General features: G+C 43.2%; 1 protein-coding gene across 8 annotated transcripts in view; it reads left to right on the top strand.

Annotated features, from left to right (window-relative positions):
• akap6 (A kinase (PRKA) anchor protein 6) overlaps positions 1-8919 on the top strand; it is a 168444-nt gene extending 159525 nt beyond the window's left edge. For all 8 annotated transcript variants that reach the window (XM_048974096.1, XM_048974095.1, XM_048974098.1 and 5 more), the window contains 3 exons: positions 522-3668; positions 4601-4750; positions 7912-8919. In XM_048974096.1, coding sequence (XP_048830053.1) covers positions 522-3668; positions 4601-4750; positions 7912-7959 — 3345 coding nt within the window. In that variant the 3' untranslated portion in view covers positions 7960-8919. The remainder of the gene's footprint in view (positions 1-521; positions 3669-4600; positions 4751-7911) is intronic.
• The last annotated feature ends 16055 nt before the right edge of the window (positions 8920-24974 follow it).

The raw sequence follows: 24974 nt of genomic DNA, 5'->3' as shown, positions 1-24974 counted from the left end.
GTAAATCATGATACAACATCACTATGAATTTGTGCTTTAATACTTATGTCATGGAAGTATAGTATATAAGGGAGCTGGCAGTTAGCTGAGATTTTTATTCGATTGACTGATAGATTGTATTTATACTTAAGTGTTTTTTAATGCCATCGCAGCTTAGTCATTTTATTCTTCTCATCAGTAAGCAGAGAATAATCAGAAATATAATGAAATTCATTACAATTAATACATAACATGCCTAAGCATAGATTTGCTAGTTTTTTATAACTATGAACCATAAAATGTTGTTCTGTATGTGTACATTGTTTGACACACATTCTGGACAGAAAATCCTTAAACAATGTGTCGATATGCAAAATTATCATTGTAAAGTAAAGGTAATTATTGAATCAGTTTATTGGCCATTCAATTAAATGTCAGGTGATACAATTATTTTCCTCAAAATATTAGTGTAATTATTTTGTGATGGTCAGCATCAGTTTCATATACATTCTTTCAATGAGCTTTACCTCTCTCTCTTAAAGGTCCCTGGGAATATTATAGAACCAGCTTTCATGCACCTCCATGGCACAGTGGAAGACTCATGGGAGTGGGACGAGATGGATATCAGTAACGACCTGATCAGCGTTGATGGAGAGCCACAAAACCATGCCAGCCACCAGTGCCATAATTCCACATTGTCCAGAAACAGCACAGGAAATAATTTTGAGGTCTCAGAGTTAAATCAAAACAACCAACAAAACGGCGTGCTATCACAAGATATTGATCAGGAACCATTGTCTCCTCATTCAAACATCTATCATGTCTACAGTCTTCATAGAGTTGAACTGTATAACCAGCCCCAATATACTTTCCAAAAGAAAGCCCCTACAGACCTCAGCAATAAACAGCCACTAACAAAGAGTGTAAGCAAAGACTCATCTTTCTCATCAGCTGAATCCATACCAGAGCTTTTTGGGGGTATCATCTCCATAAAACAAGGGGGTGACAGCCTTTACGTTCATTCTGCCAGAAGATCAGAGAGTGAGAGTGGAATCATGAGTGAAGGGGATACTGAGACCATTACCAACTCAGAGAACTGCCTGCTCAGTCAACTTGAAGATAGTCAAGGCAGTCTCTTGTTGACACCCCCTAAGAGAGGCCACTCACCCAGTCACAGCCAAGTGTATGAGGACAATGACATCAACAGAATCTTGGAATGTGCTAAGAAGTGTGTTTTATATGAAGACTGTGACAGATCCTTACTAGAGAGTAAAAACAAATCAGAGGCAGTAAAGAAAGTGATAGATGAGTCAGCACAAACCAAGGGGAAGCAAGGGAAAAACCCAGAGGACATCCTTACTATGGGACTGGATGCAGAAGAACTTGACCCCATTCCCTTCACTACTTCTCCAAGTGATGAGAAAGGAACTATACGTGGAAAATGCAGGGAAGGATTTGCCAGTGTGTCCCCAGGGTCCTCCCTAGACTCCCTTTTTGTAGCTGGAGATTTATTTTTGTCCAGCAAAGACACGCTCCACCGAAGCACTTCCCTTGAGAGTTGGCTAGCCCCGTGTAAGAGTGCAGAAGATATCGGTAGCCAGCATAGCTTGGGGGATCTGGGACTGGCTGCTGGCTCCACAGGAGAATTGAGCAAGAGGACTCTGGAGCTGCTGAAGCGCCTGGAGAACATTCAGACCCCCTTAGTCCAAAAAATGACACGCAGTATCTCTGACATCACCCTTCAGAGTAGCTCCCTAAGGTTTCCAGGACCTGGTCAGCCATCAGTCAGATTGGGGTCATCAATCAATGAAAGCTCAGCACCATCTCTCACAGAACTGAGCACCACCGAGGAGTCCTCTGTAGCTTCGGAGGACATAGCTGTGCAGAGGAACTGCCTGGTGGACTTGAATGACCCCATCCGTAAGCAATTCCGCAGTCAGCTAATACCAGACGAGGCCGATGCAAGCATCAGCATGGTGGTGAATGTATCATGTACCTCAGCCTGCACAGATGATGAAGATGACAGTGACCTTCTCTCCAGTTCTACTCTTACTCTCACAGAGGAGGAACTCGGTATTAAGGATGATGAGGACTCCAGTATAGCCTCTGATGAGGAGTATATTGAGGGTAGCTTTGCGTTAGGGCTTGACTACATTAAAAATGAGCTCCAGAACTGGATTAAACCTAGGTCTCAGTCCAAGGAAAAGAATGAACTGGATCTTGGAGATGAGCTCCAGTGTGGGACTCTCACCCGGGAGAAGGTACCATCTACATTAGGTGCAAATAGGCGTCGTTTCTTAAGCAGGTCAGCACTGAAACTCTTTGAGTCCAATGCTCATGAGAAGAACATCTCCCTCCAACAGGAGGATGCTGATGCCCAGAAAAGGGAGGTGACTAGAAATTACATGAGGCAATTTGCAGATGACATGGAGAATGGTAATGTAGAGAACTCTCAGGTAAAAAAGAAAGATGAAGATGATGAGTTTCTAAGAGAGGAGAGAAGCCTTTTCACAAAAAGTGGTGAATCCTTCAAGGATTGTTATGCACTAAACACAGCCATCTCTGACACCACAGTTGCGGCTACCAAAACAGAACTGTGTGATCTTGTGTCATCACAAGCAAAAGAGTCTGTCCTAGAAGGCCAGCTGAGTGGCGAGATTCCCTGTTACAGCTCAGGTGAAGTTTCACTCCACAAGTCCTCTGTAGAAGGCTGCACAGGGTCACACCAGTGTGCAACAGCAGTGCTGCATGAAAATCATCCCGAGGAAAACCATGTTTCCTTCCCCAAAGACACATGTGAGAGGCACCAGCTGGCCACGGCACCGCAGTGCTGCAGCCATTTACCTCCTTCACCAGAGGAAGAGAAAACTGAAGATGTGCACAATTTTGTAATGGAGATCATTGACATGACTGCTGTAGCACTGAAGAACAAGGAGACTCAGGCAGACCAGGAGGGTCCTTGTCCCACCCCGGTGGCTCAGATCCGCGATAAAGTGCTGGAGCACTCCCACCGGTCCATCCAGCTGCGCAAGGGGGACTTCTATTCTTACCTGTCCCTGTCTTCTCATGACAGTGACTGCGGAGAGGTCAACACCTGCATGGAGGACAAAAGCAGCAGCCCGCCCCTCCCCAAACTGAGGGAGACACTGGAAATCCATGACAAAGAGCTACTATTTGAAGCTTGCACTGAAGAGGTCTACCTGGGTCCTCCACTTTGTTACAGCATGTGTATGAGCCAGAAGGTGGGGAGAAAGTTTCCCAGTTCCAGGGACTGTTCCTCCCCACACACTGAAAAAGACCAGGCACTTCCATCAGCTTGTCCTGAATATCAAAAAGCACCGGTTATTTCTCCAGGAAGTACAGCTGGAAGCCTGCTAGAGTACCATAATGAGGCTGCTTATCTTAATCCTTTACCATGTGAAACCCTGATAGACACTGTTGAATGTTTTGCAGATACTAAAATGCTTGAATCCAATATTTCCCCTGTAATGACTAAGATAAGAGTCTCTTGCTCCAGTACAAATCCTTTAAAAGAGGATGGCAGCCTTTATATTAATCCCAAAATTAACTGTCCTCAGATAAGAAAGTGTGATAGGGATGAGAAAGGCCCTGCTTCTCTGCAGATGAAACAGAAGAATGCCAGGAAAGGATGTAGTTCCCATCCGGAGACTAAGTCAACTCATAAACAGGTGGGCTTAAACATTATATCATGGAGTATCTCATCATAATGTAATTTTTTATGTCTCGACTATATTCATTGTCATAACTAAATATTTTACAAGGCGTTTTTTATTCACTTCACACCATCCCTTCCCCCGAAGTGCTAATGGAAGAGGGATTTACAACCTCAGATTTAAAATTTTAAGGTCTACAGAACAGAATAATCATAATCAAACATATTATATTATGATTCATAAGCAAAAATACTGCAAGAATCATTACTTAATTTCATGACTGAATTAGCATGCATTTTTAATTTTTTTGAATTTCCATCTCGTGTGTATTCGTGCAACTACTCCGCTTGTGACATCATATTCTGCAAAAGCAAAGCAAAAATTTAAGTGTCTATCCCGACATCCAGTATTTACTCTATTATTACATAGTAATCTATGAAATAATTAGGTGAAAATGGTACACAGTATGCTGCAGACACAATGACCCAAGAAGCAATTACAGTGAGTTAGATAGATATGAAGATTTAATTTTAAATGCATACATTTAATATTTATGTATTCACAAAACAGGATTATATGTTTCATGTTTTCCTTTGTATTGTATATATAACAAAATCACAAATTTTTTCAACTGTAAAATTTACACAAACAAGCATAATAGGTGGTTAGTTCTGCTGTTCTGCCATCTCAAATCATTTATAGTTTTGGCCCAGTGAAATTGCTCATTTGTAGGTTTTTAATAATTGAAACAATACTTGGCAACACAGTAATTTTTTTATGACACATTCACTTTTAATTGGTACTATAAATAATAAAATATAGTTTTAGCATAATTCCTGCTTTGTAAACCTTTTAATTTTTAACTTTCCTTTCCATGACATTTATCCAGCTTGAGGCTGAAGGGTAGAAAAGCAGTGATGAGAGCTGTACTTTGTCCAAATGCATAGATGCCAAAGCCAGAGCAACCGCTTGCAGAAGATGGCAGGGGGCCCCCAGGCAGGAGTGCTGCATCCGCCCGCTCCATCTCCAGTGCTTCCCAACACCATACTTCTACAAACACTGCACAGAAGAATAAAACTTCCCGGCCCCTGGCCAAGGTAGGCAGCCAGAGCACCAGAGCACCCTTCCTCCCTGTACTTAATTACCAGAATACTCAGGAGAATAACACGATTGTGCTTCACGTCCAGCGCTGCATCACAGGCAATACAACATTCTTCCCTTTTACAGTATATCCTTCATACCAGAGGTGAACACATTAATAAGTAATTCTGTTATGTATTTATAACAAACCCATGTGCACTTTGTACTTATTGTGTCCCTGCAGATTGTAGATGATCGAATGTAAAGGCTGGTTCCCTTCATTGACTCTGCTTGTTTGAACTGACTTGGTTATGATGTAAATTACAGGCAGCACTGCTCTATGGCTCTTTTTCCAGAAAATTGGCTTAAAAAGCTACTGTTCCATAATAGGTCATGGCATATGGGGCAAGCTGTATTCTTTTGCCATTCTGCCTTATGCAGTAATCAAACCTAGCTATAAAAATGAGAAACCTTATGGCCAGTAGATATTACCAGTTATTAAATATGTAATAATAACCAGGAATCGCATGGCTTTTTATTTTAGTTCTCAATAGTTGTATAAGCTTCATTCCCATTTTCAAAGCAAATATACATTAAAATAGCAATGCAAATTTTCTAGTCAGTATGACTTCATGGAATTCTTGCTATCTTTAAGCGAGCTACACAACATCCTGCATGTATTTAATTATTTTAGATATGACATTAGTTCATTAGTTCTAAAAATATATTTCGAATCAAAATTCTGTTTGGGTGTCAAACAAACATGGTTCTGGGCCCCCTTACAAAATGTCACCTTGGACCCCCCCCCCACCAAATTCTGTGTAATTTTACATATTCAAGGGCCCTGTAAAATTGTGGGCCCCCAAAATCTGCCATGGTATCCGTGTAATTACTGCACCTCTGTTTGTGCATCAGTACAAGTAAATACATATGAATATAGCTCTACTGAAGATAAAAGTGCTTTTGATACAGGTAGCTTTAAGCTGCAAAAGCTGCTTATCTCTACATTAAGATATTCAAATCACATTAATGGCCATTTGGTAAAACTTTGTTAAAACTTTGTTAAAACTAAGTAACCATATTTAAATCCCAGGTGGACAAAATCTTTACTTAAGTAAATATTCAGCTGGGAATTTAAAATTTCTACAGATAAGAACATCTTCTACATCTCAGGCCCCACTGCCCTGCTTGTTTTCCAGCTATCCCTGCCCTACACACTGCAGATTACCTGGATCAGGCGTGTTCAGTCAATCAGAAGTTGAAAGACAACTGGGACTTGTGTGTGGGGCAGGGATAGCAGGAAAACAAATGGGACAGTGCGGCCTGAGGACCAAGTTTGAGAACCACTGTTCTACATGAATACATGATAATGAAATGATAATTCTAAGAATCGTGTTGGTTTTTGTGATTAATATGTTTCTCATAATTAAAGTTCCAGTGGAATGTAACTTTTAATTTAATTTATTTTTATTACAGCAGGTTTGTGTCCATTACCATAAACTGTTCACTGCTCTGTATTGAGCCACTGAATAGTTTTGTTCAATTATACTAAATAAAAACAGCCTTACTGACAAAAATAGCCTGATAATTATTTGTTCTTGTAGAGAAATCTTGGAAAGAAATACCAAACTGAGGTGACATTAAATAATTCTCCAAAACTCAAATTCCACAATATGTACATTTTGCTAACTTTTGTCATATTTTGTCAAGGATTTAGCACTGGAAGATGAGCAGTATTCCATATACAATATTCTTAATTTAGTGCCAAATGCCAGTGAAAGGATTTTCAACTGAATCTTAGTACTTTTGAGCTTCTCTTTTTTCATCACCCACCTGGATAAGATTGCTAAATTCAAAAGCAAATAGCCCTGCTGGATTATAGTGCCATAATGTATCTATTCCCAGGTTTTAGCAACTCTTAATAAGATGGCTGTTTTAGGATGCCCCTTTATGTTGTATTCTGCATCACTCATGTGTAAATAACCACAGAGGTCAATGACTGCACATATGGATGGTGGGTGAAGGTAACTGACTAGATCCAGATATTTCTGCCTAATTTAGTCACCATCAGCAATGTATGACTGGAGTGCTCATGGACATGGAGCAAGGAGATGCTCTCTCCACACTAATCTCCTCGATTGTATTCTGACAGCTATTTCCCCATAATCCACATCACAAAGCCCCTCACTTCTTGCTGCATGCCTTAATTATCCCAGACACACTCTTCCCTCTTGAGCCCCAAGTCGAAGGCTGTGCCAGGCCTCAGTGTATAAGGCTGGAAACCTGAAGCTCATCACTAAACCTCCCCCATAATGTAACCTTTTTGCCAGACACAAACCCACATGATTATTTAGCCTCTTGAGCTTTGAGATGTTTGCATCACAACAAACATCATTTTCAACAAATGTTTTCCACCCATGGTGTGTCTCTCACTTCCTCCTTTCAGCTGCAGGGGTCCTTTAGATGCAAGGAGACACAACCTCGTTTTTTGAACAGTGCAACTGAGAAATCGTTTATCTATCTATCTATCTATCTATCTATCTATCTATCTATCTATCTATCTATCTATCATCTGCCAATGAGGAAATGAACTGATAGTGACACATTGAGAAGCTACTAAATGTATAATCAATTCCTGTGCTACTGGTGATTGAGTTTAGTGATTAGTGATGAGTGATTAGTGATTTAGTTATTCCATTTGGGTTGATTTGTGTATCATACTTTAATATTACATTTTGATATTCTGGGGGTGGCATGGTGGTGCAGTGGTTAGCACTGTTGCCTCACACCTCTGGGACCCGGGTTCGAGTCTCCGCCTGGGTCACATGTGTGTGGAGTTTGTATGTTCTCCCCATGTCGTCGTGGGGTTTCCTCCGGGTACTCCGGTTTCCCCCCACAGTCCAAAAACATGCAGAGGCTAATTGGAGTTGCTAAATTGCCCATAGGTATGCATGTGTGAATGAATGGTGTGTGAGTGTGCCCTGCAATGGGCTGGCCCCCCATCCTGGGTTGTTCCCTGCCTCGTGCCCATTGCTTCCGGGATAGGCTCCGGACCCCCCGCGACCCAGTAGTAGGATAAGCGGTTTGGAAAATGGATGGATTTTGATATTCTGTAAATAGCGAAGATATCTGAATCGTTATTGACACTGTGACTATATATATTTTTTTTATGTTTCAGAGGGGGTCGGGATACCTGGTGCCTCCCATCACCCAGCCTCAGCTTTGAGGGGGCTTGCTCACCCCCATGGCCCATCCCCCCATGTGTATTATTGGGCTGTCATCGACTTGATCTTCTGGCTGCTTCTGCTCTTCCGTCCTCCTGCTGTGACATTGAACCACAACCTGATGCTCTTCAATGAGTGGCTCATCATTTTCATCCTTATCCCAGAACAGAGCTACCTCAATGGTCTACCGCCATTATGTCCCCACTTGGCAACACAGACACACACCCCTTACTCTCTCTCGCCAGCATGCATGGTGGTTCACTCTTATCTTACTATCTCCTCTGTACAACCAGCTACAGATATATAAGTCTAGGGCACTCATTTGACTTGTTTTGCACTGAGAGACAGCAAGATAGGACTTAAGGAAATTTCGGACTACTCCTGCAAGCTCCTACTTTGATGTTATCCCAGGACAGCATCATGAGCTCCAGCTCCACAGTGCTTGTGTTTTAGACTAATTGTGGTTTACAGACGTAGCAGAAATACTACTTGAACCCTTATCTCATCAAAAGGCAAATTAAGTAGATGTCTATCTATGCAACACGGCCCAAGTTGGAAACAGCTGTCTTGTGTTGCATATTACAGGATCTCTGGCTGTTGGTGTATCTCAATACTCCATTTTTTATGTTTCCTAAGTCTGGAAAAATCGAGAAAATGTTTTAAACTTTAAAAAGTGTGCCTTGCTGTTATTTATTATTTTTTGTTAAAATACTGCTTTTCCCAATTATATGTTCAAAGAACTAAGAAAGATAAAGTAAAAAGCAGGGTTGAAATCTATGAACAGCATATGTATATATGTGTAAGTGGAAGCCTTGGTGTATAATGATGGTATAGATGCTTCTTGTTAGTGTAATCCTGTATATGTCATGTATTGTGGAGAATAATGAGCCTTAAAAGAGCTAGACTGCATGGTTAACAATATACAAAACGTTGACAAATAAACTTAATTTATTGAACACCAACCTATATGTGCATATATGTAATAATCTTTTTCTTATAGTTTCTTAGATTTTTTTCTTGTCAAAAGATTTGCTTATTATTAATACATCGAAATGTATATCAGGAGCTTTTTACCTCATATCGAATCACAGCTGAATGGTACTGTTTAAGGAATCAGTCATAATCTGCAAACTCATGACTTAGGTATTTTTAACATACTGTAGTAGTTGTGCTGCATTATACTATATTTAAATAAATCTGGTTGTTCAGGAAGGAAAATACCTTTGTGCATGTCTCAGAAGCAACTTATCAACCTATTTTATCTATTTGTCATACATATCCTTACTTGCTATTTTGTGGACCCTTTCTAATATGAGCCTGATTTCTTTCCTTTGTAACAAGGTGTTATGTTAAAATGAAAAGGAAACTTGATTTACTAGTATAAGAAATCTTTGAAATATTGTCTGCAGAAATACAGTATGCACTCTTTCACAGTTACAACAAGGCAGGCTTTCAGTATTCATCACTCCTGGCACCATTTCTCAAACCCGACTGTTTTCTTTTCAAGAGAGAGTGACAGCTATGAAGAGCACCACAGAAACCATCCAACATCCCAATACACAGTACATGAAGCTTTCCTTATCTACACCTTGGGCAACCTTGAACTAAATAAATAAATATAAAATAGATCCAGGCTGGATTTCCACCAGTTCTACAAGCTAATGGGTAATTCATACCTGAAGGCAAAAGCTTTCTACATACAAAATTTTAAGCTACCATTGTACATATATCACTCTGTTGTTTAAATTACTCATTTCTGATTGGGGCATGTGTTTTCATTTTATAAAGATTTTGCACTTTTTGTACCTAAAGATGATAGTCCACAAATCATAAGGGACATCTAATATTCTGTGCCACTAGCAAATCAATATGGTTGTACGATTTCCACCAGTGTACATGCTCAGTCAACCAGTCAATCTATCTCTGAATGCTGGAACTTTTCTTGAATGTCAGCCTTTTTTCTGATAATTGCATATTTGATCTGTCAAAAATGCACATTTTTTTGGCAATGAGTATGGTTTTGCATCAAGGATAACTTGATCCAAGCAGTAAATCTTAACACTAGTCTTGGAAGTTATTCATGCTACATAAAAAATCAACATAAATTCGGTCAAAAAAATATAAACAACAAAATAAGAACATAAGCAACACTTGAATCGTAAAAATAACTTATACCTTCCTCCATGAATCATCACCTTATCGTAGTGGAGGGGTTTGTGCGCCTCTGTGATCCTAGGAGCTGTGATGTTGGGGGCAATTGCCTCCATTAGGCAAATTGGTCCTAAGTGAGTGAATATACTAATTGTGATTCACTTAGACCCTTATGATGATAAACAAAACGGACCATGTGACTACGCAGACCTGGGGCAAGAGCTCCAAGGTGAGTGTTTAGTGGCCATGCCTCTATCCATGGTGCCCGGCTGGGCAAAGTCCAGAGAAGGAACATGGGTCCACCCTCCTGTGGGCCCACCTTCTGTAGTGGGAGCTGTGGAGGCTGGATGTGATGTAGATCAGGTTGCAGTCAAAGGCAGGGGACTGATTGTCAGCTTTCTAATCTGGCTCTGGGAACATGGAATTCAACCTCTCTGGTGGGAAAAGAGCCTGAGTGCAGGAGGTAGAGAGATAGCAACTAGATATAGACAGGCTCACCTTGGTTCTGGAACCAAACTCCTGGTGCCTCATGTATAACGACGTGCACAGAACTCACACTAAAACATGGCGTACGGACAAAACTAGGAATCTGCGTAAGCAAGAAAAAATCCAGATCTACAAAACTGTGCGTAAGCACAGATCTATGCATATAGCCTTTATAAATCCCAATGAGCGTGAAATTTTACGTAAGTGAATGAGCCCACGTGCACCCCCCCCCCCCCCGACCCGCCCATAATTATGTATATTTGCACATGTAAATCTGTATAAATACCCGCTTTGTTCTATGTTTTTCTTAAACAACAATGGATAAACCACATGGTAAAACAAAGAAGTATTTCAGCAAGTGCGAAGTGGAGGTTATGTTAACAGAAATTGAGAAAAGAAAAGTGATATTATTTGGTGGTTTAAGTAGTGGCACTAGTAATAAACAAAAGTTGACGGAGTGGCACCGCGTGGCGGACTCAGTTAAAAGTGTTGGTTCCGAAATTCGCGCAGTAGCCGAAATAAAAAAAAAGTGAAAAAATGAGTAGCCGCTCACTGTAAGAGTCTTGTGACTGATGTGGGGGGCACACTATCATAAAACTAATATTTTATGTTAAATGTGAAGGGATCCAAACGAATAATTATGAAACAGATTTAATGGCGGTGACACCCATGCATTAATGAGATGCATGTTCGAATCACACATAATTTGTACATTAATAGAGTCAAGTACTCTCTATTCACATGAGCAAATTCGTTCTCTGAAGGTGCCTTTATAGCAATGTGTGTGCAGTCAACAGCTCCGATTACATTGGGAAAACTGGACATCGCTGCAAATTGCGCTTTCATTTTTGCCTGTTCAACCACAGTGTAAGAGAATTTTATATATCTGGGTGACAAGCAGATTATGCCGTCCCATGCAACTGGCATGGCGCGACTTAGTGTTGACTGAGAAATATCCGATCAGTCCCCCAGTTCTCGCTGAAAAGCACATGTGGCTAAGAACTTGAGAGTGGATTGAACTTGTAAAGGAACAGGTATAGCACAATTCCTTTGCCTTTGTAATGCTGGCCCCAGTTCAGCACACAGCTCCAAAAGGATTGCTCTTGGAAATCTAAATCGACTTAGAAACCAGTGATCTTCATGGGCCAAGAAATCACTTTGATACCTGAATATGTGCTCTCTTCTAATTCTTCCATAAGCTATGTCTTCCAATAATGCAAGAGCTTCTGTTTTATTCTGGAATTGTCCTTCGTGAGAAAGACCAGTCAGGTGTGGGTCTACTTACAGTATAGCCCCCAGGTTCAGTACCAGTACACTGGAGCTCACCCTGGTGAACGAGAGGGTTGCCTCCTTTCGACTTTGAGTCAGAGGACTGGCTCTGACTGTAGTCTGTACATATGTGCCGAACACCAGTTCAGAGTATCTTGCTTTGCTGGCAACCTCGAATGGGATGCTGGAAGATGGGACTTTGATGCTCAAGTACATCACAACAGTGAAATCTGTTAGGCTGTGATTGGGAGGAATAGCCTGCCTGATCTGAACCCAAGCAGTGTTCTGTTATTGGATTTCTGGGCTAACCTCAGTTTGCTATAACGAGCTCCATGTTCGAACATAAGGATATGTATATGTGCACCTGGAAGCAGACCACCCTAGGTTCGATTATCGATTTTGTAGTCATAATGTCGGACCTGCATCTGCACTTGGGTAAAGAGAAAAGCTCAGCTGTCAACTGATCTCTACCTGATTGTGAGCTGGATCATATGGAAGGGATAATGGATAGATCTGGTAGACACAAATGCATAATGAGGGAGTGCTGGGATTGTCTTGCAGAGGCCCCTGTATGGGAGATTTTCAACTTCCACCACCAGCAGAACTTCTCTTGCATTCCGAGGGTGGCTGGGGACATGTTCCAGCCTCCATTGCTGAGGCGACTGTATGGAGCTGTGGCCATAGGCTTGTTGGTACCTGACACAGTGGCAATCCCATAACCCAGTGGTAGTCACCAGTGATAATGGGAATTGTCAGGCAGAAGAAGAAGGCCTTCCAAGGTTGGTTGGCAAGTGGGACTCCTGAAGCAGCTGACAGGTACTGGCACGCTAAGTGGAATGTGGCTTTGGCAGTTTGAAGCAAAAAGTCAGGTGTGGAAGGAATTTGGAGAAGCCATGGAAGATGATTTTTAGTCAGCCTCAAAGAGATTCCGGTAAACTATCAAGCCACTCAGGAGGGGGAAACAGGGCTTTACCCACCCTGTTTACAGGAGGGATAGGGCCCTTTTGACCTCAAATGATGATACAGTCAGGTACTGGAAGGAGTACTATGAGAACCTTCTGAATCTCACTGATACGCTTTCCTTGGAGGAGGTAGGAGGACAGAGGAGGACATATCACTAGGGCTGAAGTCACTGGTGTAGTCAGAAAACTCTTTGATGGTAAGGCCCATGAGTGAATGAGATTTAACCCAAATTCTTGAGGTTGTTGTGCTTTCTTAGTTTATGTCTCTTCAGCATTGCGTAGAGGTTGGGGACAGCACCTTTGGATTGGCAGACTGAGGTATTGCTCCCAGTCTGGGGACTGGAGGATGTGTTCCAACTTCAAGGGCATGACACTTCTCAGTCTTCCTGGGAAAGTTTATGCTGGGGTACTGGAAAGGAGGGTCCGTTCATTAGTTGAACCTCAGATTCCTGAGGAACAATGTAGATTCCGTCTTGGTGGACCAGCTCTTCACCCTCACAAGGATACTGGAGGGTTCATGGGAATTTGCCCAATCAGTCCTCATGCGTTCCACTTGGAAAAGGCATACAACCATGTCCCTTGGGGGATCTTGTAGGGGGTGCTTTGGGAGTATGTAGTACAGGGTCTATTGTTACAAGCTATTAGGATCCTGTATAATTGTATAATTGAGAGTTTAGTTGGCATTGCCAGCAGTAAGTCAGACTTGTTTCCAGTGGATGTTGGACTCTGCCAAGGCTGTCCTTTGCACCAATTCTGTTCATAACTTTCATGGACAGAATTTCTTGGTGCAGTTAAGGAGCAGAGAGAGTCCTCAGGATCGCATTATTGCTTTTTGCAGGTGTTGTGGTCCTATTAGCTGGAGTGATTTGCAGATGAATGTGAAGCAGGTGTGATGAGGATCGCCACCTCCAACCCTGAGGTCATGGTTCTGAATGGGTAAAGGGTGGACTGCCCTCTCCTGGTCGGAGAGTTACTACCTAAACAGAAGAGTTTAAGTATCTTGGGGTTTTGTTCACAAGTGAGCGATGAAGGGAGTGGGAGATCGGTACAACATCAGCAGTAAGGACACTGTACAGTCATGTTGTAAGAGCTGTACAGTAAGAGCTGAGTCGAAAGGCATAGCTATCAATTTACTGACCAATCTATGTTCCTACTCTCACCTATAGTCATGAACTTTGGGTAGTGACCAAAAAAAGAGATTACAGAAACAAGCAGCAGAAAGTAGGAGTAGATCGAGGATTATATCTCTCGACTGGTCTAGGAATGCCTTTGTCTTCCCCTGGAGGAGCTGGAGGTGGCTGGGGAGCGGGAGGTCTGGGCATCCCTGCTTAGACTGCTGCCCTGGATAAGGGACAGATGGATGGATGGATGGATTGATTTATACTTTGATTCACCGATCAATAAAATCTTTATTTTATCTACAAATAGAAGCCTTTATTTGCATCTATTCACATTTAACATGCATTTTTTTCACTATCAAACACTTAAAATGCAGATGTAGTATTTTACAATCATTTAAGCATCTAGATTTGGTGGTGTCATAAATCACAACATTGTATTTTCCGGACAGCCCTGTCATCTGGTACAGCTATGTAAGTCATATTCATCCCACACTCACCAACTTCTATAATTTCTGGAAGTACTGGATGGATCACCCGTGAGTCTTTGTTGTGATATATAGGTCTGAAACTACAAATTAATTTATTGCATGTTCTACTTAAATTACAATTTGCAGAATCTTTCCCCACAAAATAGGTGGTTACTTGTATTCCTTTGTGTATATCTTAAAGTCCATGTTTGAAAATGGAATTTTTGTTATTTATATTTTTTGTGTGTTTAAATATTTATATTCTATTTATTTCCCTTTTGCACTATGACCAAAATGTTCAGTCACTTAACAGTAAGTACTAAAACAGATATACTAAGTATATACGGAGGTCTGAGGGGGCCATGGACAATTTTTATCAGTATACATGATGAACATGTATCTCATTTACATTTACCTGATAGTTTCATACAAAAAAGGTTTACCATAGAGGGAAGAGATACAACTTATATGCACTTTGTGGAATTTTGTTTTATCTAGTGAGGTACAGGAGAGCCATCAATGCAATACTAAATACTGGTTTAGTTTAATGTGCCCACAAAAAACTGAATCAAGCTCATTATTGCATGGTCAGACAATTTGTGCCCCATATTGGTTCAAAACAAGACACAACATGTTATTTTTCAATACGGGGCAATCGCACAATATAAAGGACATGCCAAAACAACATTCTAATCTACAGTACAGTCAAACCTCCCTTATCTGGACCTCCAATATACAACCTCCCTCTATTGTGCAGCTCTAGGCACGCGCATGCACAAATTAATTTTACACAACCTGCAGCTGTTGTTACGAGACCCAGTCTATGGTTGGGGCTCAATACAGTGAAATGGAAAGGGGACATGGAGTAAGGGAAGGACAGGGTGCGATGGACAAGGGAACAGACATGGACAAAGGGGTATTTTTAAATATTTTTCTATATTTATTGACACAGACACATATACCACGGACACAGAACAAATAAACCCAGTGCAAAAGGACTCAGGAGTGACTATAGCGAAAACAATAAACAAAACCCAGCTATCGAACGCAACTCAAAGCTAACTTACTGTACCTAAGTACAGAGAAAACAAAAACACAATGACAAATTCTACACCTTACTCCCTATCCCAACAATAGCATACAACATAAGCTTGCAAAACAAAAATAGCAGTCGCTCCCTATGCACCTGACACACACACAGAGCATACACAGAGATCAAAGTGTCAATGTCCGAGCGGTATGCGAAGACGTTAACAAAAAACCGGGTGAGAGTTCGAAACCAAATAGCAAGTAAACCCAAGCAAAAGTACAGACAAGGACTAATCGAAAATCAGGAATCCACTGCACCAAACAAATCATAAACAGTAATATCCATCAAAGTAAAGCAAACTAACAACAATAATCTTTAAGTCAGCAGAGCTGCCGAGACGTCTTGTGGTCGGCTTTTCACTTTGGAAGACGAAAGTGATGAGTGTCGCATACAGAGAGTTGTGGGCGGAGTCTGCACGTGGAGGCAAAGTGAACGTCGAATGGAGAGTGAGCTAGAGGATGAGGCTGTGGGCGGAGCTGAACTTACAGCGGGGCCTAACACTGTGCAAAATCCATGGTTTCAAAAAGAAAGCGTAGTGTCCCTCCAAAAGAAGCTTGATATCATTACAGAGATAAGAAAAATCACATAGAGTTGTTGCAGACCATTTTGGAGTGGCTAGGTCTACGGTAGGCGATATTTGGAAGAGTAAAGAAAAAATCATCCAGCTCATTTGATGCTGGTTAAAAACTGGATCACCACTGCAAGAATAAAACAAATTATTCGCTAGCTCAGACTGAAATAACAACCTATTATAAGGCTTGCACCTCATAAATATCATGTCGTTTGTATGTGAACACATATACATATATGTTGTACTGCACTGTTCATGTATATCTAAGTTAAGGGCATTTCTTACTTACGGGCACCCCTCGGTCCCATCCTGCCCGGATAAGAGAGGTTTGATTGTATATACAAAGGATTAACTACAATCAACAAGAGCAGTATTTACAAATCAAATTATTTTTAACTCAGCTTTTTCATTGAGAGTATACCAATACATTGACCACAAAACAACAAGGAGTACTGATGAACAAGTGACTTTATCTTGCCTAATTGCTGAATTTACATTTTCCATGGTTAAACATGATTAATCACTCTCCTCCACAAACACACACACACAGGTTCATAATTATATTTTTGTAGGGACTCTCCTTTCATTTCTATGGGGGAAAACTCCAATCTCAACATGACCACCTTAACCCCTAACCAGCCCTAACTTTACCCATTAATAACCAAAAATAACAGGTTTTTATTATTTTATTTACAGAACAGTTGGTCCCCACAGTGTAATATAAATATAATCCACACACACAGTAAAGACTCTATTTTGACAATCTAACACAAAGCCTAAAGTGCAAGGGGCAACTAACATTTATGGGCGTGTCCAAATTCATTTTGTTATTTTGATGCCGGAAAAAATGGACTTTGCTCAAGTAGAAGGTGCACTAAAGTTATCCTCACTCTCTTTTATCCAGTACTTTGAGTGATAAATTTTGCCAAAAAAAATACATAGAAAATATTATTACAAGTCTACCTTACACACTCTGGATCCTCGCTTCAACAAAGAAGTGAAAAATTCACCCTCAATAAATCTAATATAAACCTTATCGTAGAATATTCAGAAAATCATCTTGTACCATACAGTTCTAGAATGACTGACCTTTCCAATGATTCTGAGAAGTTTCCAAAAGGATCCACAGAATAAGTTTAGACAGCAGGTGGCTGTGTTCACAAGTTGGCGGCTGCTGGCTTCATTTTCACTCTCTACTGCCCTTTGGCTTGAAGTTCTAATTTTTCTGCCCTCTGTCATTGCAGTTAAAACTTTGAGGTGATTTTGAATCTGACCATATATTTTCATGCATATAATGTTTTTGTGTATTGGTAATAAAATCCATCAAACATCAAATAGAGTAAATAATAACAAATTGATTGGTCCTGTTCAGAAGGATAAGCCTCTAATCATCTCATCCTTTGTACCAGATTACACAAAAATTGAAGCAGCGCCATGTAGTCATACCAAAAGTAAAATTACAATTTTTAACCTTGATCCTGTGAATGTGAATGCAATAAATCCAAAAGTATTTGATGGATCATATTACTGCTTCACAAAAAAACATTACATGGATGAAGATCTACACCTGGGTTCATTTTCAGGCAAATTGCCTATAAAATGAAGCAGCAGCGCTGTGTGGCAGGAAAGGAAACAGCAGCTTTAGATAACTCTATTTGAAGATCTAATGCAAAGCCTAAAGTGCAAGGTACAACTAACATTTATGGGCATGTCCAAATTCATTTTGCTATTTTGATGCTGAAAAAAATGGACGTTGCTCCAGCATAAGGTGCATTAAGGCAGTTTCTCAAACTTATTTGGGGAAGATGGTGGCGCATGAGGTAGTGTTACCGTTCGGCAACTGGAGAGTTGCAGGTTCGAGCCCTGGTTCCTCCTGACCCCATCAAAGTGTCGTTAAGCAAGACACTGAACCCCAAATTGCTCCCGGTGTGCAGGTTGGCACCTTGCATGGCAGCCTCCACCACCGGTATGTGGATGGTTGAATGTGAGGCATGAAATGTAAAAGTGCTTTGAGTACTCGTAGGAGTAGAAAAGCGCTATATAAATGCAATCCATTTACCGTTTGTCCTGGGGACCAGTTATGTCAGGCTTTGGGGCTGCTGGGCCCTGCATAAATGACCGCCTCCCCCCACCCCCCGCAGATGCATATCTGCATAGATATATAGATAGATAGTATTACTGTTATTATTATTTGTCATGCCAGGCTCGTTCGCTCCTCGTGTGTGCCACGCCCCCTGATTACCCACGTGTGCTTCCCTGATCGTTTACAGATTTGTCCACTTACTTTGATTAGTCCCGTCCTATTTAAGTCCTGGTCTTACCTGTTTCCCTTGTCTGTCATTGATTTTTGTATGCGTGAGATGTTTCCCAGTCCGCACTTCCTTAATAAATCCCCAGTATTTCCCATATTTGCCTGTCTGCCTGCTCCTTGCACGCCTTACCCACACGATTGCCTGTCTGCTCAACCCCGATCGTGACAGAATGACAGACCACAAGAAGAAAAAGAAGAGACAGAGGAGGAAGAATGTCCCGGTGGAGCCGATCTATCTGGGCGCCTGCTCGCTCTCCAGCCCCTGGCTCCCTCTGGAGGGAGAGGAGGAGGAGCTCGTCCTGGGTCCAGACCTGGGACCACTCGGTCTGGGACCCTGCTCCCTGGCTAGGCTCTGGGCTCCAAGTGAGGACGAGGAGGATGAGCCTTTCGTATTCCCGGACCTGGAGCCCATCCCAGCGGAACAGCTGCCGCCCCTTGCACGGTATGATTACCGGCCCGAGCGGCTGGCAAATTGGGGAGGGAGGAGGGTGGCGCGAGACGCCATCCCACGTGTGCCCCGGCGTCTTAAAGGGGCCACGCCTGTCTCGCTGGCACAGGACCTGCCAGTCCCGCCGTCTGCAGCAGCAGCTCCGGAGGCGCTTCCTTTGCCTCTGCCTGTTGCAGCCCCCCAGCCAAAGGCGCCCCCTTTGCCTCTACCTTCCACCGGCGCTGCGCCCCAGCTGGAGGTCCCGGATGAGCCCCTGGCCCTCGCCAAGCGGTTCTTCACCCTCCAGGGACTTTACTGGAGAGTGATGGGGGGAACCGGCCACACGCGGCTCCCCGGAGGGGGAACAGCTTGCCTCGCAGCTGGGGCAGGATTTCGTGTCCTGTCTCTGGTTGTGTTTTGTGCTTCAGTCCTGTTTCCAGTCTCTCGTTGACTTTGTTATTCTTTTCCAGGTCCCGGTTCCCGTGTCCCGTCCGTCGCCTCCTCCCTGGCGCGCCCGGAGAAGCGCGCCTTTGGGGGCGGGGGTTCTGTCATGCCCGGCTCGTCCGCTCCTCGTGTGTGCTACGTCCCCTGATTACCCACGTGTGCTTCCCTGATCGTTTCCAGCTTTGTCCACTTACTTTGATTAGTCCCGTCCTATTTAAGTCCTGGTCTTACCTGTTTCCCTTGTCTGTCATTGATGTTTGTATGCGTAAGATGTTTTCCAGTCCGCGCTTTCTTAATAAATCCCCAGTATTTCCCGTATTTGCCTGTCTGCCTGCTCCTTGCACGCCTTACCCGCACGATCGCCTGTCTGCTCAACCCCGATCGTGACTATTATTATTATTATTATTATACCTGACCTGATGTGACTGAATTTTGATTGGTGCAGAAGCGAGGCTCCGCGGACCGGCAGGAACCCTCTCAGACCAACACGGTCCGCGGCCCATAGTTTGAGAAACGCTGCACTAAGGTTAACCTAGCTCTGTTAATTATTCAGTGGTGTGTTTTGGGCATAACATGCAATGAACCAGTCAGAATGGCACATCACCTCATCTTCAAAAGGCAGGGGCACATGAGCTACTGCAGTTTACAGTTGAGGAAATGTAATGAATGATTTGCTTATGGCTTCTGACCATGGCTGCATATCTTGTTGGTGTTACTAGATCTATCTGCAGCATTTGATTATATTCTCTTGGACCAGGTAGAATCTGTGGTTGGCATCAAGAGGACAACTTTCTCTTGGTTTTGCTCTTATTTAACTGATCGTTATATGTCTGTCCACATGAACGATGAATCTTCCAAGCCCAAAGACTAATATGGTGTCCCACAGGGATCAATGCTGGGCCCGCTACTGTTCACTTTTTTAGTGATTAGTTGTCATTGTTGACATGCCACAACACACAACAAAATGTGTTTTCTGCATTTAACCCATATGTGACAATGAGACATAGCAGGGGGCAGCTAATTCAGTGCCCGGGGAGCAGTACCTTGTTCAGTGGTATCATGCTGGTCAGGGATTTAAACCTGCAATCTTTCAATTGCGCGGGTGTTTCCCTAACCATTAAGCCACCACTGCCCACAGTGCACTTATATATGCTACCACTTTGGTAACATTATTAGAAATCATTGTGTTGGGCTTCATTGTTATGCTGATGATACAAAGTTATATATATCCGTGATAGACCCTAAATCACCCCACAATTGAAAATGCTGCAACAGGATGCAGGAGAATGCATAAACGGAGCCTGCAACCGCAATCTTAGAAACAGCCTTCTGTCATCTAAACATATTCCATGGATCTTTTGGCAAACTTCACAAAAACATTGTACAGGTCAGTGATTCTGAAACAGTGGAGCTTGAGATGATTTTCTGAATATTCTATAACAAAGTTTATATTGTTATTTTCCAATACCAGTCCCAGTTGATGTAAAGCCCTAGCCTAGTGTCACCGCTGGCACCCCCTGTCCGAGGCAAAGTGAAACTGGCTGGTATGTCACCTAGGATTGACAGACCTGGGTTTTGTTTGTTGCCAGTCTCCTTGCCTGGTAAATTTTATTGGTAGCAATCAGCAAAATGTAACGTGGGGAACTTGTGGGAGAATTTAATCATGTCATGGTTTTTTGGTGAGGTGGGGAGAGTATGTGAAGTAGGCTTGTAATAATAATTTTTTTTGTTACACTGTGATATTTTTATTTGGAAAAATTTATCACGTTCCTTAGTCCAAGGTAGTAGTAGAACATAAAAAACCAGGGACAGATCTGGTGAGCCTGATTACAGTAAGACAAATCACACAAAGTGCTCCAGAGGTGGTAGATACCTGGTTTGACACTGCTCTTGGGCCCACAGCTCCGCTCTCAACTGTGTTTGTAAATATGTGTGTATGTCTGAAAAAGAGATTGATTGATCACATTTAACCATTCACAACATGAGTTCAGCCATCAGGCAAAGATAAAGTGACTTGTTCACCAATATTTTTTGTTGTTTTGTGGGCAAGGAATTGGTATTGGTAAAAGAGCCAAGAGTTAAAAATGCGAGTCTTTCATTTGGACATACTGTTTTTGTTTATTGTAGCTAATCCCATGTATATACCAATCAGTCATAACATTAAAACCACCTGGCATCTGCCAAAACAGATGATGTATCTGCCACCAAGATGTTAGCAACATATCCTTTAAGTCCTGTAAGTTGTGAGGTGGGACTTCCATGGATCAGACTTGTTTGTCCAGTGCATTCCACAGATACTAGATCCCTTGATACTTGGATTGAGATCCGGGGAATTTGGAGGCCAGGTCAACACCTTGAGCTGTTTTTCATGTTCCTTAAACCATTTCTGAACAATTTCTGCAGTGTGGCAGGGACTATTATCCTGGTGAAAGAAGCCACAGCCATCAGGGTATACTATTATCATGAAGGGATGTACTTAGTCTGCAACAATGTTGAGGTACATGGTACATGTTAAAGTATCAATCACAAGAATCCCAGGACCAAAGGTTTCACAGCAGAATATTGCCCAGAGCGTCACATAGCTTCTGCCAGCTTGCCATCTTCCTACTGTATAATGCATTATGGCGCCATGTCTTCCCCTTGTAAATGATGCACACACACCCAGCCATTCACATGATGTTAAAGAAGAAATGACTCATCCGACCAGATCCAGCTCTGATGCTCACGTGTCCATTGTAGGCGCTTTCGGTAGTGAACAGGGGTCAACATGGGCACTCTGACGGGCCTGTAGCTATGCAACCACATTCCCAGAAAGCTGCAATGCACTGTGTGTTCTGACACCTTTTTATCATACCTAAAATTTACTTCTTCAGCAATTTGCACTACAGTAGTTCCGCTGTGAGATCGGATGAGATGGACTAGCCTTTGCAAAAAAGAGCTTTGTTGTGCATGACCCCATCATTGCTTCACCGCTTGGCCTTCCTTGTACCACTTTTAGTAGGTACTGACCACTGCATACCAGCAACACCCTACAAGATCTGTCGTTTTGTAGATGCTCCCACCCAGACATCTAGCCATCATAATTTGCCCCTTGTTACCCATTTTTTTCTGCTTCTAACACAACTACAAAAACTGACTTTTCTCTTGCCTAATATATAATGGTGTTGTTTCCCGAAATAAAAATCTGGTACAGAGGAAAAGGTTCAAAAATGTTTTAAAAAAAGTAAAAGAAAACATGCCTAGTAGAACCAAGAGTCAAATAAAATACATAGTTTTATTCACAAAAGACGTCTACACATAATTCCCACTCTGCCACAACTGCTCACTTATTAGATTATTCTTACTAACTGAAATGCCACTCTAACCAATCAGAGCCAGTTTTAAACATCAACAAATCAGGGCATATGCAAAAACATTTTCATAGAACACTTATTTTTTAAATCTAGGTGTCAAACACCACAATTGGCACCCTTATTCACTTCACCTGTGTTTGCATCCCAATCTAATGAAGAAGAAATAGTATTGTAAAGCTGTGCAGCCTATTCATGAAAATCAAAGGCCAATACATAAACAATATCTGATGCATAAGTATGTAAATGGAAGTTAAATGACCACAATGAATGGTTTTGGTCTAATACGAATGTACAGCAGAATAAATTTGGAATGGGAGGCATATTATGCATTATTATAAAGGTATTGGCTCAGAGATGTCTGGATATGTTGGTTTTTACCATGCACAGTATTATAAATTAGATGACCATCATGCCTAATTTTCACCATAGATTTGGTTGAAACTTTGTCGAGGCAAGTGTCAGGTCTAATTGAATAAGACCGTGTTAGATTGAGAGACATGAATTATTACAAAGATTTCCACAAGTAAATTTACTACCATAAAAACAAAAAATAATATTTACACACTTCAGTCCAGCTTCTGGCTTTGCAGTCACGTTTTCTTTAGGCATGAATACAAATAACCAAAACATAAAATTTGATACCAAATACTTGCTATTTCAAAATAGCAAATGGAGAGCACAAAAAGATAACTGTGTGCACATTGGAGGAATTGCATGAGCACAACTTAGTACTTCGTAGGAACATTAGATTGTGTGCACAATTTAGTACAAGATGCCTATGAACTGTTTGTGGTCCCTCCAGGGCTATGTATATACTTTTAGTGTGTCTGTTACAATTCTCACAGCTAGGACCTCTGGGACCAGGGTTCGAGTCTCCTCCAGGGATCCATGTGTGTGGAGTTTGCATGTTCTCCCTGTAGGTAAGCTGTGATCGTGCGGGCAGGCGAGCAAGGAAAAGGCAAACCGGTGGAATACGGGGTAAACTCAGGGTTTAATGGGAACAGGGATCAGGAGACACCAAACAGGAGAGAACATCCACCAAACCACAACTAACTACAATGACGGACAAGGGGAACAGGTCAGACCAGGACACAAAGACTAATCAAAGGAAGCGGACACAGCAGGAAACGATCAGGGTAGTACACGTGGATAATCAGGGGGCGTGGCACACACGAGGAGCGGACGAGCCGGGCATGACAGAACCCACCCCCCAAAGGCGCGCTTCTCCGGGCGCGCCTAGAAAGGGGCGACGGATGGGACGAGGTAAAACAGGACCTGAAAAACAAGAACATAATCAACGCAGGATGGGGAACAGGACCGAAGCACAAAACACGGCAAGAGACAGAACGTAAGACAGGAGCTGACAGACGAACGGGAAAGCGGAGAGACAGACCAGGAAGGGAGAGAGAGAAGGAAGGGGCGGAACAAAGGGGCCAGGGGTGCTAGGCGGGTACACCGGGGAACAAGGAACAGAGACGGGCGGAACGAAAGGGCGAGCAGAAAATGGAGGGGCAAAAACAGGCGGGACAAAGGCAGGGGCACAGGGCGAGAAGGAGGGGGAGTAAAGGGGAGCCCGAGGGAGCCCCAGCGGGCGACGGGAGGCAGCCGGAAGGGCTGCAGGCGGCCGGGAGGCCGGAGCCGGAGGGGACCTCGGAGGGGCAGAGGAGGCAGGGCGAGGGACCACCGGAGGGGCAGAGGAGGCAGGGCAAGGGACCACCGGAGGGGCCAGGGAGGGAGCAGGAAGGAGCACCAGGGAAGGGGACGAGGGAACTGGAGAGGACCCTGGCGAGGGCAAGGAGAGGGGGGGAGCTGCAGCATGCAGCGACGTCCTCCGACGCGCACGAGCGGGTGGACCCGCATGCGACAGCGGAGCCGCCGTCGGGGAGCCCGCAGGTGTCCGACCAGGCACCAGAGGGGGGAGCGAGGCAGGGCGACGAGGCCGCAGAGGGGGACCCGCAGGCAACAGCTGACCCGGAGGGCCAGGATCCGCAGGTGCCAACCGAGCCCTAGTGCAGGCGAGGGAGGGCGAGCCAGGGGGCAGGGCAGGTGGGACCCCAGTCCGACGTCTGTGTCCCCTTCCCTTGCAGGACACAGACAAAACGGCCCTCGATCGGGGTCGAGGATGCCGGGGCAAGGACAGAGGAGTCACTGGGGGCAAAGTCACAAGGGCAGGTTGTTGCAGGGGGGGCGCCTGCCCGGGAGCTGCAGGTTGCTGCAGGGGGGGGAGCCTGCCCGGGAGCTGCAGGCTGCTGCAGGGGGGGCGCCTGCCCGGGAGCTGCAGGCTGCTGCAGTGGGAGCGCCTGCCCGGGAGCTGCAGGCTGCTGCAGTGGGAGCGCCTGCTCGGGGGCCGGGTCTGCAGGCTGCT

Source organism: Brienomyrus brachyistius, chromosome 14 (assembly GCF_023856365.1).
Source record: "Brienomyrus brachyistius isolate T26 chromosome 14, BBRACH_0.4, whole genome shotgun sequence".
Classification (NCBI taxonomy): domain Eukaryota; kingdom Metazoa; phylum Chordata; class Actinopteri; order Osteoglossiformes; family Mormyridae; genus Brienomyrus; species Brienomyrus brachyistius.
This window is presented reverse-complemented; position numbering and strand designations above follow the sequence as displayed.